The sequence below is a fragment of the Lactuca serriola genome, chromosome 9 (genome assembly GCF_051521515.1).
Source record: "Lactuca serriola cultivar US96UC23 chromosome 9, Lser_US96UC23_V15, whole genome shotgun sequence".
Taxonomy (NCBI): domain Eukaryota; kingdom Viridiplantae; phylum Streptophyta; class Magnoliopsida; order Asterales; family Asteraceae; genus Lactuca; species Lactuca serriola.
This window is the reverse complement of record NC_136416.1, coordinates 184,271,163-184,284,308: the sequence shown is the minus strand read 5'-3', so window position 1 is coordinate 184,284,308 and position 13,146 is coordinate 184,271,163. Positions and strand designations below refer to the sequence as shown.

Here is a 13,146-nt window from a genome sequence, read left to right as displayed (position 1 = left end):
CCCATCTTAAGTTAAATTAAAACAACTGAAATAGTCATAACATAATCCATCAACTTAATAATCATATAAAATAAGTGCGGAAGTAATAATAATAATAAGGTCCCAACAAAATAACTAGTAGCGATGTCCCGATGCTCCATGTCAAGCCTTAGCCTCTTTAATCTTAGCACCTGAAAAGTTATAAGGGAAAAACGTAAGCACGAAGCTTAGTGAATTCAAACACAGACATTGTACTAACATTCATATTTACTAGCCCTAATCCATTTTCCAATTATAATGATAAAGGCAAAGAACGAATCAATGTCTATATTACGAGAAGGACTTGTAGGTTTGAACCGCACCGGGAAGATCCCGTATCATTTGGCCCTAATCACCGCACCTCACGAAGAGTATTACGTTGGTGATCTTACCTACCCACCGCACCGGTAAATCCGTATCCTTTGGTGGTGTCCCCATATCCATAATTAGTTACATACAGTGCACATGTACGAATTAAAACAATACTTATATAGCATGCTTTTATAATAAATTCAAATAATCACACACGAGCTAACTAGCAAACACAATCATCAATACAACGGTGTGAGAGAACTCACCTTGAGTGAGTATTAAGGATGGATAACAATCAAATAATGCTACCAAGCTTGAGCAAACTTCAAAACCTTGCCTAAGAAGGACTAAAGGTTAGAAACGAGAAGTAATGAAGCTATGAGTTGAGAAAAGAGTAATCACAGCAAGGTCTCTAAAACAGACCTGCTGTTCAAAACGGATTTACTCCAAAATCTAAAACAGAAACATAGATTTAACTAAATTTTATAGGAAACTATGATTTCTCAGGATTCCATAACTATAAAGAACTCATTCTAACTCCAAAAGATGAATTAAATATGAATTTTACAAAATGGTGTATCACTTCTGTCTCCAACAATACAGTCAAGTGATGTTGGCCAATTCTACCCAACTTGTGAGTAGAATTCGTCCAAAAGAAAATTAAGAGAAGTAAAGGACATACAAGTGAAATTCTTAGAGTTGGAATTGAATGAAAAGCATCTCTCAAACTCCAGATATAAAATTCACATTGTGGACAATCACAGCACTAGCAAAAGCTGGTGACTGCCCACTGACCTGGAGTGTGGATCCATTCTAACCAATTTATAATTGGAAATAACACCCCATATTCTCCAGATCTTAAATTCATAATATAAGGAACATATATAAACTTGGAATCACTCTGGATCCTTTTCCAAGCCTTAGAAATGATGAAAACAAAATGACATATCAGAATAGACCCGGATCAGACCTAACAGCAAAGATGTCATTCTTTCACATAGATAAAGCCCTTATCAGTGAGGTTGGCCTTCTTAAGAAAGTTAGCCAACTCAATTTGTGAACTTTTGGAACTGGTTTGGGGTCCGTTTGAGTTCTAGAGCTCCAGATATGATTTTTACAAAATGACTACAGATCTGATGGAAAACAGAATTGTAGCCACCCGTGATTCCTTTTTGGCTTATCCATCCTTCTCCTTTTGAAACACATTTTAAGATGTGTTCATCATCCCAATTCAGTCCCCATGATAATGGTGGTACTAAAAAGGGTTAGGGATCATTAGGATTTCATTTAGCCTCAAGGATGTAATAATAATCAACATGAAAATAAACATAAGCACATAAAATCATCATTCTCCCTTTTAGGGTTTCCATGATCTTTTGCCACATGTAATCCCCTAGATCCATCATCCACCATATATGGGGTGAAGATAGGATCTTGAGATGATGTATAACATACAATTACAAATAAAATAAGAAGGAGAAGAGGTGAAGATGAAATCATAAAACTAGAACAAGGTTATGAATCAAGTTGTAAGAAAGGATAAGGAGGTTCATACCAATACGAATCAAGGCTGGAAATGAACAAGAATTAAGCTCCAAACAGCCCCTTGGCTGCTCTTGATCCCAAAGAGAGAGAGAGGGACGATTTTTGAGAGAGAGGGAGGGTTTAGAGTGTTTTCCTTGTGTGTGTTCCAAATGATTCAATTTACACATTAAGTACTATTAACTAGATGGACTTTGCAAATAGGCCCATAGCCCATGGACTTCAATAAAAAGAGTTTACAAGATGATCAAAAGAGTCCAATAACATAAGAAATTAGACATTGGTTAAATAAATTAACCCAAGGTTACAAGGATAATTAAATTAAAATAACCAAACGTACCGAGAAAACCCGGGGCGTTACAACTCTCCCCCACTAAGAACGGACTTCGTCCTCGAAGTCAACACCTAGAAACAGATCCGGATAATGAGCCCGCATCTCGCATTCCGGTTCCCAAGTCCATTCCGAACCCTTCCTATGTTGCCACTGCACTTTAACCAGGTTTATAGTCTTGTTGCGAAGAGCTTTCGTCTTTCGTTCTAAAATAGCGATTGGTTTCTCAACATAATTGAGACGCTCGTCAATTTGTATGTCCTCCAGTGGTATCACAGCGGTCTCATCAACAACGCATTTTCGTAACTGAGACACGTGGAACGTATTATGAATTAGACTAAGCTCGTCAGGAAGCTCTAAACGGTAAGCCACCTTCCCCACACGAGCTATGACCTTGTAGGGTCCAATGAATCGGGGTCCGAGCTTTCCCCGCTTCCGAAATCGAATCACACCTTTCCAGGGGGAAACTTTAAGCAACACATAATCTCCCACCTGGAACTCAAGATTGGAGTATCTTTTGTCGGCATAACTTTTCTGACGACTGCTCGCTGTGACCAAATGATCCCGAATCACTTGGATTTTCTCCGTGGTCTGTAGCACGATATCGGTACTCCCAAGTACCCTCTGCCCAACCTCGCCCCAACAAACGGGCGTCCTGCACTTCCTCCCGTACAAGGCTTCATACGGAGGCATTTTAATGCTCGAGTGATAGCTGTTGTTATAAGAAAACTCAGCTAGATGTAGATGGTCATCCCAACTACCCCCAAAATCAATCGCACATGCCCTAAGCATGTCCTCCAAGGTCTGAATCGTCCGCTCACTCTGCCCGTCTGTCTGCGGATGGAAGGCGGTACTAAAATGTAATCGTGTGCCCAATTCCTCTTGAAACTTCCTCCAGAACCGAGAGGTAAATCGGGTGTCTCGATCGGAGACGATAGAAACGGGCACCCCATGTAATGAGACAATCTCCCGAACAAAGATCTCGGCTAATTTCTCCGCCGATGAGCTCTCCTTTATAGCCAGAAAGTGAGCACTCTTAGTCAAACGATCAACAATCACCCATATCGTATCTATTCCTCGGGCAGTTCTAGGAAGTTTTGTAATGAAGTCCATGGTTAGATGCTCCCATTTCCATTCAGGAATCTCCAATGGTTGCAACTTCCCATGCGGTTTCTGGTGTTCCGCCTTGACCTTCCGACAGGTCATACATTCTTCCACAAATCGAGCCACATCATTCTTCATTCCATGCCACCAGTAAGCCTCATGAAGGTCCCGATACATTTTAGTAGCACCAGGATGGATAGAAAATTTTGACTTATGAGACTCATCCATTAGGGTTTTCTGATTTCCCCCGGTATATGGGACCCAAACCCTACCGTAGCGAGTGAGCAAACCCCGCCCGTCTCGTTCCATCTTAGGCAACTCTTTCCCAATCTTCTCACGCCTGATGTTTTCCTCCAGTATTGCCGTCTTTTGGGCGTCCTGGATTAGATCTAACAAAGACGACACCATCATGATCCGGAGACACTTAGCTCGAATCGGTTCGGCAGATTGTTTACGACTGAGAGCATCAGCTACCACATTAGCTTTACCGGGGTGGTAGTGAATTTCACAATCATAATCTTTTACCATATCCAACCCTCGGATCTGCCTCATATTCAAATCCCGCTGCTCGAACAAATATTTTAGACTCTTATGGTCAGTGTATATGATAAACTTCACTCCATAGAGATAGTATCTCCAAATCTTAAGAGCGAAAACAACAGCCCCAAGCTCCAAATCATGAGTGGGGTAGTTTCGTTCGTGGGGTTTCAGCTGTCGGGAGGCATAGGCTATCACCCTATCTCGTTGCATTAACACGACACCAAGACTTTGAAGCGATGCATCACAGTAAACCACCATATCCTCAACCCCATCAGGTAAGGCCAAAATCGGAGCATCACACAATCGTTTCCTTAGCTCATCAAACGCCAGCTGCTGCTCCGGGCCCCAAACGAAATTCATTGATTTCTTGGTCAATCGGGTGAGTGGTAAGGCGATTTTAGAGAAATTTTCAATGAACCTCCGGTAATAACCGGCTAAACCCAAGAAACTGCGAATTTCAGAAGGTATTTTTGGAATCTTCCATTGTTTAACCGCATTAACCTTGGCTTGATCGACCTTAATACCGTTTTCTCAATGTTAGAGGGTGAGTACGGAATGCTGTTTTCTCAATGTCTTCTTCACGAACCCGCATCTGATGGTAACCGTAACGTAAATCAATCTTGGAAAACCAAGATGCTCCCTGAAGCTGATCGAAAAGATCGTCAATACGTGCCAACGGGTACCTATTCTTTATCGTGCGCTTGTTTAGCTCCCTATAATCATTACACATTCGCTGGGATCCATCTTTCTTCTTCACAAAGAGAATAGGAGCACCCCAAGGCGAGCAGCTTGGCCGTATAAACCCTTTATCACTTAGATCTTGAAGTTGATCTTGGAGCTCTTTCATTTCAGGTGGTGCCAAGCAGTAAGGAGATTTCGATACCGGAGTCGCACCTGGCACCAAATCAATGCGAAACTCCACTTGCCGAACAGGTGGCAAGCCAGGGAGTTCCTCCGGAAAGACATCGCTGAAGTCGGAAATGATAGGAACGTCGTCTAGTGCTATAGCAGAAGAGCAAGAAGCCATAGCCAGGCGGGGAATGTCCCCCTGAATAATAAGTTCTCCACCTCTAGGGTTTCGAACACGAACTTGCTTCTTACGACAGTGGATTTCCGCATCAAACGCATCAAGCCAATCCATGCCTACGATAACGCAGAGCTCTCGCATCGCAATAGGGATAAGATCAATAGGGAATTCAACTCCAGAAAACTCGAGAGTGCAACCCCGATAGACATCGGTGACAGAAATAGTGCGGTTGTCGACAACATCGACAACCATTGGGTGAGCCAATTTTCCGATACTACGCCCCAAACGATTAATAAACGTGTGAGATACAAAAGAATGGGTAGCACCGCTATCAAACATAACAACATCGGGCTTGGAATCTAGCAAATAAGTGTCTGCCAGTGTCGTTGTAATCACCGGCTCCTCCACAGTCAGCTGGTGAGCACGACCTCGTGTCACCATAGTGGTTCCCTTAGAGGATGATGCAATTGCAGGATTTGTACCCCTGTCTCCTTTACCAGTCTTCAACTTCGGGCATTCAGGCTTCTTGTGTCCGGTCTCGTTGCAGTGATAGCAGACGGGAACTGCAGAAGTAATATGAGGAACTGCACTCGCAGGGGGAGCCCTACAATTCTTCCAATGATGCCCTGGCTTTTTACAGTTGTAGCATATCAACGGATTTTTCTCGCCCTGACTTGAAGACGGCCTGTACTCATACCTTGACTTAGCACCCTGCTTTTGCTTTTTCTGGGCATCTCCGGATGTCTTGGAGGAGGTGTCATTGGCCTTCCTCTTGGTCTGGGTCTGCAACTCGATTTCCCTCCTCCTCGCTGCATCCATGATCGCGGATAGAGTCGGGAACTCCTGCATGCTAACGAATTCCTGAATCTCGATACGTAGGATGGTCGTGTACCGGCTGACTAACCAGGCCGCGTTCCCAGCAAACGAGGGGCAAAAAGATAGCATCTCCAAGAACTTGGCGTACAGGTCACTAACGGATTCAGTAGTCTGCTGTAAGGCCATGAACTCTTGCTGCATCCGCTGCTGCTCCACCTTAGGCACATATTGTGCCTCGAACCTCTCCACAAATTGGGCCCAAGACATGGCCCTCACTTAGTCTTCGTTCAATAGGGCGGTGATGGTGTTCCACTATGTCTTTCCCCTTTTTCACAGCTGATTCATGGCGATCACTGCTTTGTACTAGTTCGGACACCCAACACTTATGAAGGCGCCCTCAACATCTGACACCCAGGTCTTAGTAGCAACTGGGTCGGATTCACCATTCCAAAGAGGAGAGCTACACTTGTTGAACTTCTCGAAGTAGTATGCCGAATCCTGAACAGGCAGAGACAGTAACGCCGCTCATCCAGAAGAGCACCGAATTGGTTGATTATGTCGTTGGTCACACCCGGGATTAGTTCGTTGAAACCGTTATTGAATTCCTCAACGATAATATCCCTAACTTGCTCCATTTGGAGCTGATTAAGTCGAGCAGGCGGAGCCATTGGTATCCACAGAAGAAGGAAAATCTTAGAAACAATTCAGTCTAGATATTTCTAGGAAGACAAAACACTCAGCTTGCCGAAAATTTTTCAACCTTGCCCCGACTCGAAACCGGCACCGATGTTTCAAATAGTAGGGGCCCTTCTACTACCTTCCACACAAGTTCCAATTTCGCATTCGCGTCTAGTTTCAAAATTTCCAGTTCGCTCTAGCCGTTAATTTTACAACTCTCTCACATGTTAACACTAACTAAGTGTGTAATCTAATATTTTAAGGCTAGTAGAATCCAATTCATCGTCAACAATTTAACATAAACATTTAACATAAGAAATAAGGCTTACTTGGCTGGCTGACTGGTACACCGCGACATCTTTCACTACTAGTCTTCAGAAAGTTTGAAAAATATTTTAAAAAGAAAATAAACTCTTATAGAGCCTCAAATTTGAGTCTAGAACATCCACAAGAATGCCTAGTTCCCTCAAACTGTGGCTCTGATACCAACTTGTGACACCCAATTTTTTTTGCAAAAATTTTAAACTTTTAAAACCCATCTTAAGTTAAATTAAAACAACTGAAATAGTCATAACATAATCCATCAACTTAATAATCATATAAAATAAGTGCGGAAGTAATAATAATAATAAGGTCCCAACAAAATAACTAGTAGCGATGTCCCGATGCTCCATGTCAAGCCTTAGCCTCTTTAATCTTAGCACCTGAAAAGTTATAAGGGAAAAACGTAAGCACGAAGCTTAGTGAATTCAAACACAGACATTGTACTAACATTCATATTTACTAGCCCTAATCCATTTTCCAATTATAATGATAAAGGCAAAGAACGAATCAATGTCTATATTACGAGAAGGACTTGTAGGTTTGAACCGCACCGGGAAGATCCCGTATCATTTGGCCCTAATCACCGCACCTCACGAAGAGTATTACGTTGGTGATCTTACCTACCCACCGCACCGGTAAATCCGTATCCTTTGGTGGTGTCCCCATATCCATAATTAGTTACATACAGTGCACATGTACGAATTAAAACAATACTTATATAGCATGCTTTTATAATAAATTCAAATAATCACACACGAGCTAACTAGCAAACACAATCATCAATACAACGGTGTGAGAGAACTCACCTTGAGTGAGTATTAAGGATGGATAACAATCAAATAATGCTACCAAGCTTGAGCAAACTTCAAAACCTTGCCTAAGAAGGACTAAAGGTTAGAAACGAGAAGTAATGAAGCTATGAGTTGAGAAAAGAGTAATCACAGCAAGGTCTCTAAAACAGACCTGCTGTTCAAAACGGATTTACTCCAAAATCTAAAACAGAAACATAGATTTAACTAAATTTTATAGGAAACTATGATTTCTCAGGATTCCATAACTATAAAGAACTCATTCTAACTCCAAAAGATGAATTAAATATGAATTTTACAAAATGGTGTATCACTTCTGTCTCCAACAATACAGTCAAGTGATGTTGGCCAATTCTACCCAACTTGTGAGTAGAATTCGTCCAAAAGAAAATTAAGAGAAGTAAAGGACATACAAGTGAAATTCTTAGAGTTGGAATTGAATGAAAAGCATCTCTCAAACTCCAGATATAAAATTCACATTGTGGACAATCACAGCACTAGCAAAAGCTGGTGACTGCCCACTGACCTGGAGTGTGGATCCATTCTAACCAATTTATAATTGGAAATAACACCCCATATTCTCCAGATCTTAAATTCATAATATAAGGAACATATATAAACTTGGAATCACTCTGGATCCTTTTCCAAGCCTTAGAAATGATGAAAACAAAATGACATATCAGAATAGACCCGGATCAGACCTAACAGCAAAGATGTCATTCTTTCACATAGATAAAGCCCTTATCAGTGAGGTTGGCCTTCTTAAGAAAGTTAGCCAACTCAATTTGTGAACTTTTGGAACTGGTTTGGGGTCCGTTTGAGTTCTAGAGCTCCAGATATGATTTTTACAAAATGACTACAGATCTGATGGAAAACAGAATTGTAGCCACCCGTGATTCCTTTTTGGCTTATCCATCCTTCTCCTTTTGAAACACATTTTAAGATGTGTTCATCATCCCAATTCAGTCCCCATGATAATGGTGGTACTAAAAAGGGTTAGGGATCATTAGGATTTCATTTAGCCTCAAGGATGTAATAATAATCAACATGAAAATAAACATAAGCACATAAAATCATCATTCTCCCTTTTAGGGTTTCCATGATCTTTTGCCACATGTAATCCCCTAGATCCATCATCCACCATATATGGGGTGAAGATAGGATCTTGAGATGATGTATAACATACAATTACAAATAAAATAAGAAGGAGAAGAGGTGAAGATGAAATCATAAAACTAGAACAAGGTTATGAATCAAGTTGTAAGAAAGGATAAGGAGGTTCATACCAATACGAATCAAGGCTGGAAATGAACAAGAATTAAGCTCCAAACAGCCCCTTGGCTGCTCTTGATCCCAAAGAGAGAGAGAGGGACGATTTTTGAGAGAGAGGGAGGGTTTAGAGTGTTTTCCTTGTGTGTGTTCCAAATGATTCAATTTACACATTAAGTACTATTAACTAGATGGACTTTGCAAATAGGCCCATAGCCCATGGACTTCAATAAAAAGAGTTTACAAGATGATCAAAAGAGTCCAATAACATAAGAAATTAGACATTGGTTAAATAAATTAACCCAAGGTTACAAGGATAATTAAATTAAAATAACCAAACGTACCGAGAAAACCTGGGGCGTTACACACTGTCCCCTTGGCATATGAGTTCTCTCTCACGAAAGACTCCTCTCCTCGCAACAAAGACAACATTGTCACTCAGTCTATAGAAGAGATATCCAAAGGATTTATGTGGGTAGCCGATGAAAATACAGTACTCACTACGAGGTTCGAGCTTGTCGTGAGTCTCACATCTCACGAAAGCCTTGCAAACCCAAACCTTGATGTGTGCTAACGAGGGAACTTTCCCTATCCACATCGCGTGAGGTGTTTTGGAAACCTTCTTAGTTGGGACTAAATTAAGGATATGGGTGGCAGTCTAAGGCATACCCCCAAAATGAGATAGGTAACGAAGCTCGACTCATCACGGAACGAACCATGTCCAACAAGGTTCGATTGCGCCTCTCATCCACACCATTAAGCCGTGGTGTCCTATGTGGCGTCAATTGTGAAATAATTCCACATTCCTTAAGATAGTCTAGGAACTCGATACTAAGATACTTACCACCCCGATTGGATCAGAGCATATTTATCTTCCTATCCAGCTGATTCTCCACTTCTTGTTTAAAGTCTTTGAACTTTTCAAAGGTTTCTGACTTATGCTTGATTAAGTAGCTATAGCCATATCTACTGTAATCATCAGTAAAAGTCACATAGAAGCGGTTAGCATCCCTTGTGGCAGTTCTTAAGGGTCCACACACATCGGTGTGTATGAGATCCAACAAACCTTCACCCCTTTCACAAGTACTAGTGAAGGGTGACTTGGTCATCTTTCCAAGCAAACAAGATTCACAAGTGTCATAGAAACTTAAGTCGAATGACTCCAAGACTCTAGCCTTTTGGATTTGGCCTATGCGCTTCTTGGTTGACATGTCCAAGACGACAATGTCACAATCATGCCTTATCCAAACTATTGTAATAATCAATGTGCAACACATTATTTCCTAAGTTGTCTACAACCATCATAGTTTCATATACACCATTACAAGAAAATGCTACAAAATAAAAAACACCATTATAAAAAGCATTAATAGCACCAATTCCATTATCAAATGAAAAACTAAAACCTTGTTTGTACAAACCACGAAAGGAAATAATATTTCTCGCCATATCAGACGAGTAGCAACAATTATTCAAATCTAATTCTAACCCACTACTAAGAAGTAAAGAATAAACTCCAATCTTGGTGACAAAAGACATTTTCCTATTCCCCATGATCAAGTTCATTTTCACGTGCTCCACATCCCTACTTCTTTTTAGTCCCTGCAAATCAGAACAAATATGAAATCCACAACTTGTATCAAGAACCCAAGAATTAGCATGTGGTGAGTTATTAGACAAAATAGTGCAAATACCTGTATGGGTAGGTTTTACTTTTCCATCCTTGACATCCTGCAAGTATTTGGGGCAACTTCGCTTCCATTTTCCTTTATCATTACAATAGAAGCACTCTGCTTCTTTTGGGTTGGTGGAGGGATTAGCAGAGCCAGCTTTGGTCCCATTAGAAGAGGATCAATCAGGAGACTTTCCCTTGCGGCTCTTAGAGTGAGCCTTCCTCTTCTTTCCTTTCCCATGTCCAATTGCCAAGATAGGGGCAGTAGCAGTAGGAGTAGTAACAACAGATTTACCTTTGAGACTACTTCCAGTAGTCCTCAAAAGTCCTTGAAGCTTCCTAAGAGTGACCTCCTCCTTGTTCATATGACAGGTTATATGGAACTGATCATAAAAGGGAGGTAAAGAATGTAGAATGGTATCTATGGCCAACTCTTCATCAAAGTTGACATTCAACTTCAGCAAACGATCCACAAACCTTTGCATTTTCTGCAAGTGGACCGTGATGGACTCTCCATCCTTCATCTTTGTTGTTATCATGGAGGCCATGATCTCATACCTCTCTTGACGAGCAATTTGATGCTATCTTTCCATAAAGTCTTGGTACATCTCAAAAGCGTAGAAGTCCTCATAGGACTTTTGGAGTTCAGCTGTCATGGTGGCCAACATGATACATGACACCTTAGTGGCATCCTTCTCATGTGTCCTATACTCAGCAATATCCTCAGGAGTAGCAGATGACTCATAAATTTCCTTAAGCTCCTTATTGAGGACATATTCCTTGTCCTCGTAACGAGTGACCATCCTGATGTTCCTAATCCAATCATTGAAGTTGTAACCATAAAAGATGACTCTCCCACACAAGTTCATGAGGGAGAAGGAGCCAGAAGGGTTTGAGCCAAAAGCATTATTGGAGGACTTCTGAAAAAAGTATGACAAAGTTTAGATTAAATAATAATTCTTAATATAACACCCAAATGAAATATTAAGGCTAAGACCCAACACAATATTTTACAATTCGGAAACGGGATGTCGTAATTTAATTGCAAAATATTTGAAGGTAGGTAAATGACGATTTACCAATTTCCACCATGAAAAACGAAATTGATTATTAAGTTTTAAATGAATTGAAATTCCTAAATTCTTTTGAGATTCATTGAACTTTTCAATTTCTTGTTAAAATCTTGATTATGCCCTTCAAGTTTGTGACTGGGATACCGAGGATCACAAAGAAGGTGTGAATAACCATGCAAATATGCTTGGTACACTTGATGTCATTTAACACCCAATCAATGTACTGGTTAACCACACACGCTCCATCGATCTATGACAAACATCAAGCTACCATTTTCCATCATTGTTAGACCAGGTTAGTGTGCCAGTTAACCACACATGCTCCACTAACGACTTAGCAAGGTGCAATGTGCAATTTCATGGAATAGCATCATTTTCACATTTTTCCTAAAGTAACTAAGTTGGGAATTTATAAAACATTTAGTTACATTATTATTATCATTATACTTTTAATGAGAATTAATGTCATATCCTACCCGTTCGGCTAATGACCCTCCACCAATCAAGGAAACGGTAGGTGAGAATGGACAACTACCATTTTATAGGTAGTAATTGGCTTCGTGAATAAGACCTACTAACGGTAAGACTAACTTATCTTTTATATATATATATATATATATATATATATATATATATATATATATATATATATAATTATAAAAGTTTTTAATATTATAATAGTATAATGGTTGAATTTTAAACTTTTAAAATTCTAGGGTTTTGAATTAAAGTGTCCATAAGTGTGACTTTACAAATTCCAAAACTTAAGGGCATGTTTTGAAACTCTTCAAAACTCTTGGCTTCTATAACTTATGAGTTTAATGACTTTTAAAAATGATATTTTTTTCCATAACTTGAGGACAAGTTATGGTATTCATTAATGCATTTAGATCAATATTTTAACTAACAAAAGTTATCAAATAATTTATCTATGGTCTGTTTAAACTCATAAGTCAAGATAATTCACATCAGCAATTTGCAAGAAATTAGCGTATCATATAAACTAATACAAATCTTGAATTTTGACAATTATCTTTTAATTGGATGAGGATGATCACTACCATATCAGAATAACAAACTTTGTGATTCAAAATAGTTTGTGGTAATAATCCTAATCCAATTCTGGCCAAAAACCCCGAAAATTTTCATCTAATGATCCAACTCGTCGAGTCCAACTATGGACTCATCGAGTTCCGGGCAAAATGCAACCTACTCGTCGAGTCCAATCATTCACTCATCGAGTAGGTGCTGACAGAACAGTTTTTCAGCTTTAAAAAATAATACAATAGCATCAATATAATAGAAAACTATCCTAGACTCTGATACCACTGAAGGGTTTTGAGCACTCTAACACTCCTATGGTGCATATGCAACCCTAGATGCTTTGGATCTAAGTGTTCTCTAATTATACATGCAATTTCAATTTTCCAAAGCACACATCCTAACTAGCATACAATTTGACAATTGAACAATACAACTAATTAGAAACTTTACCTCTTGTTATAGCTAGTTAACTTTGGCCTTTAAAAGCTTAGAACCTCAAACGTGATGCCTTAAATGCTTCACAAAACACCGCCAACAATGGAGGACTTGAAAGAGAGTATCTTGCACAAAAATCGGCTCCTATGAAC

General features: G+C 39.9%; 1 protein-coding gene across 1 annotated transcript; it reads right to left on the bottom strand.

Annotated features, from left to right (window-relative positions):
* Positions 1 to 4,364: 4,364 nt before the first annotated feature.
* LOC145076365 (uncharacterized) lies at positions 4,365 to 5,957 on the bottom strand. The gene is made up of 2 exons (XM_079022263.1): positions 4,812 to 5,957; positions 4,365 to 4,439 (listed from the first exon to the last, which is right to left on the bottom strand). Exons 1-2 carry the CDS (start codon positions 5,955 to 5,957, stop codon positions 4,365 to 4,367), a joined length of 1,221 nt encoding a protein of 406 aa, XP_078878389.1.
* Between the last annotated feature and the right edge of the window lie 7,189 nt (positions 5,958 to 13,146).

Excerpts from the sequence above, each read along its gene's own strand:
- LOC145076365 (XM_079022263.1), bottom strand. The coding sequence starts at position 5,957 with ATGTCTTGGGCCCAATTTGTGGAGAGGTTCGAGGCACAATATGTGCCT. Across the intron at positions 4,440-4,811 it reads TCATTTCCGACTTCAGCGAT|ATGCGGGTTCGTGAAGAAGA; the intron begins GTCTTTCCGGAG and ends GGTTACCATCAG.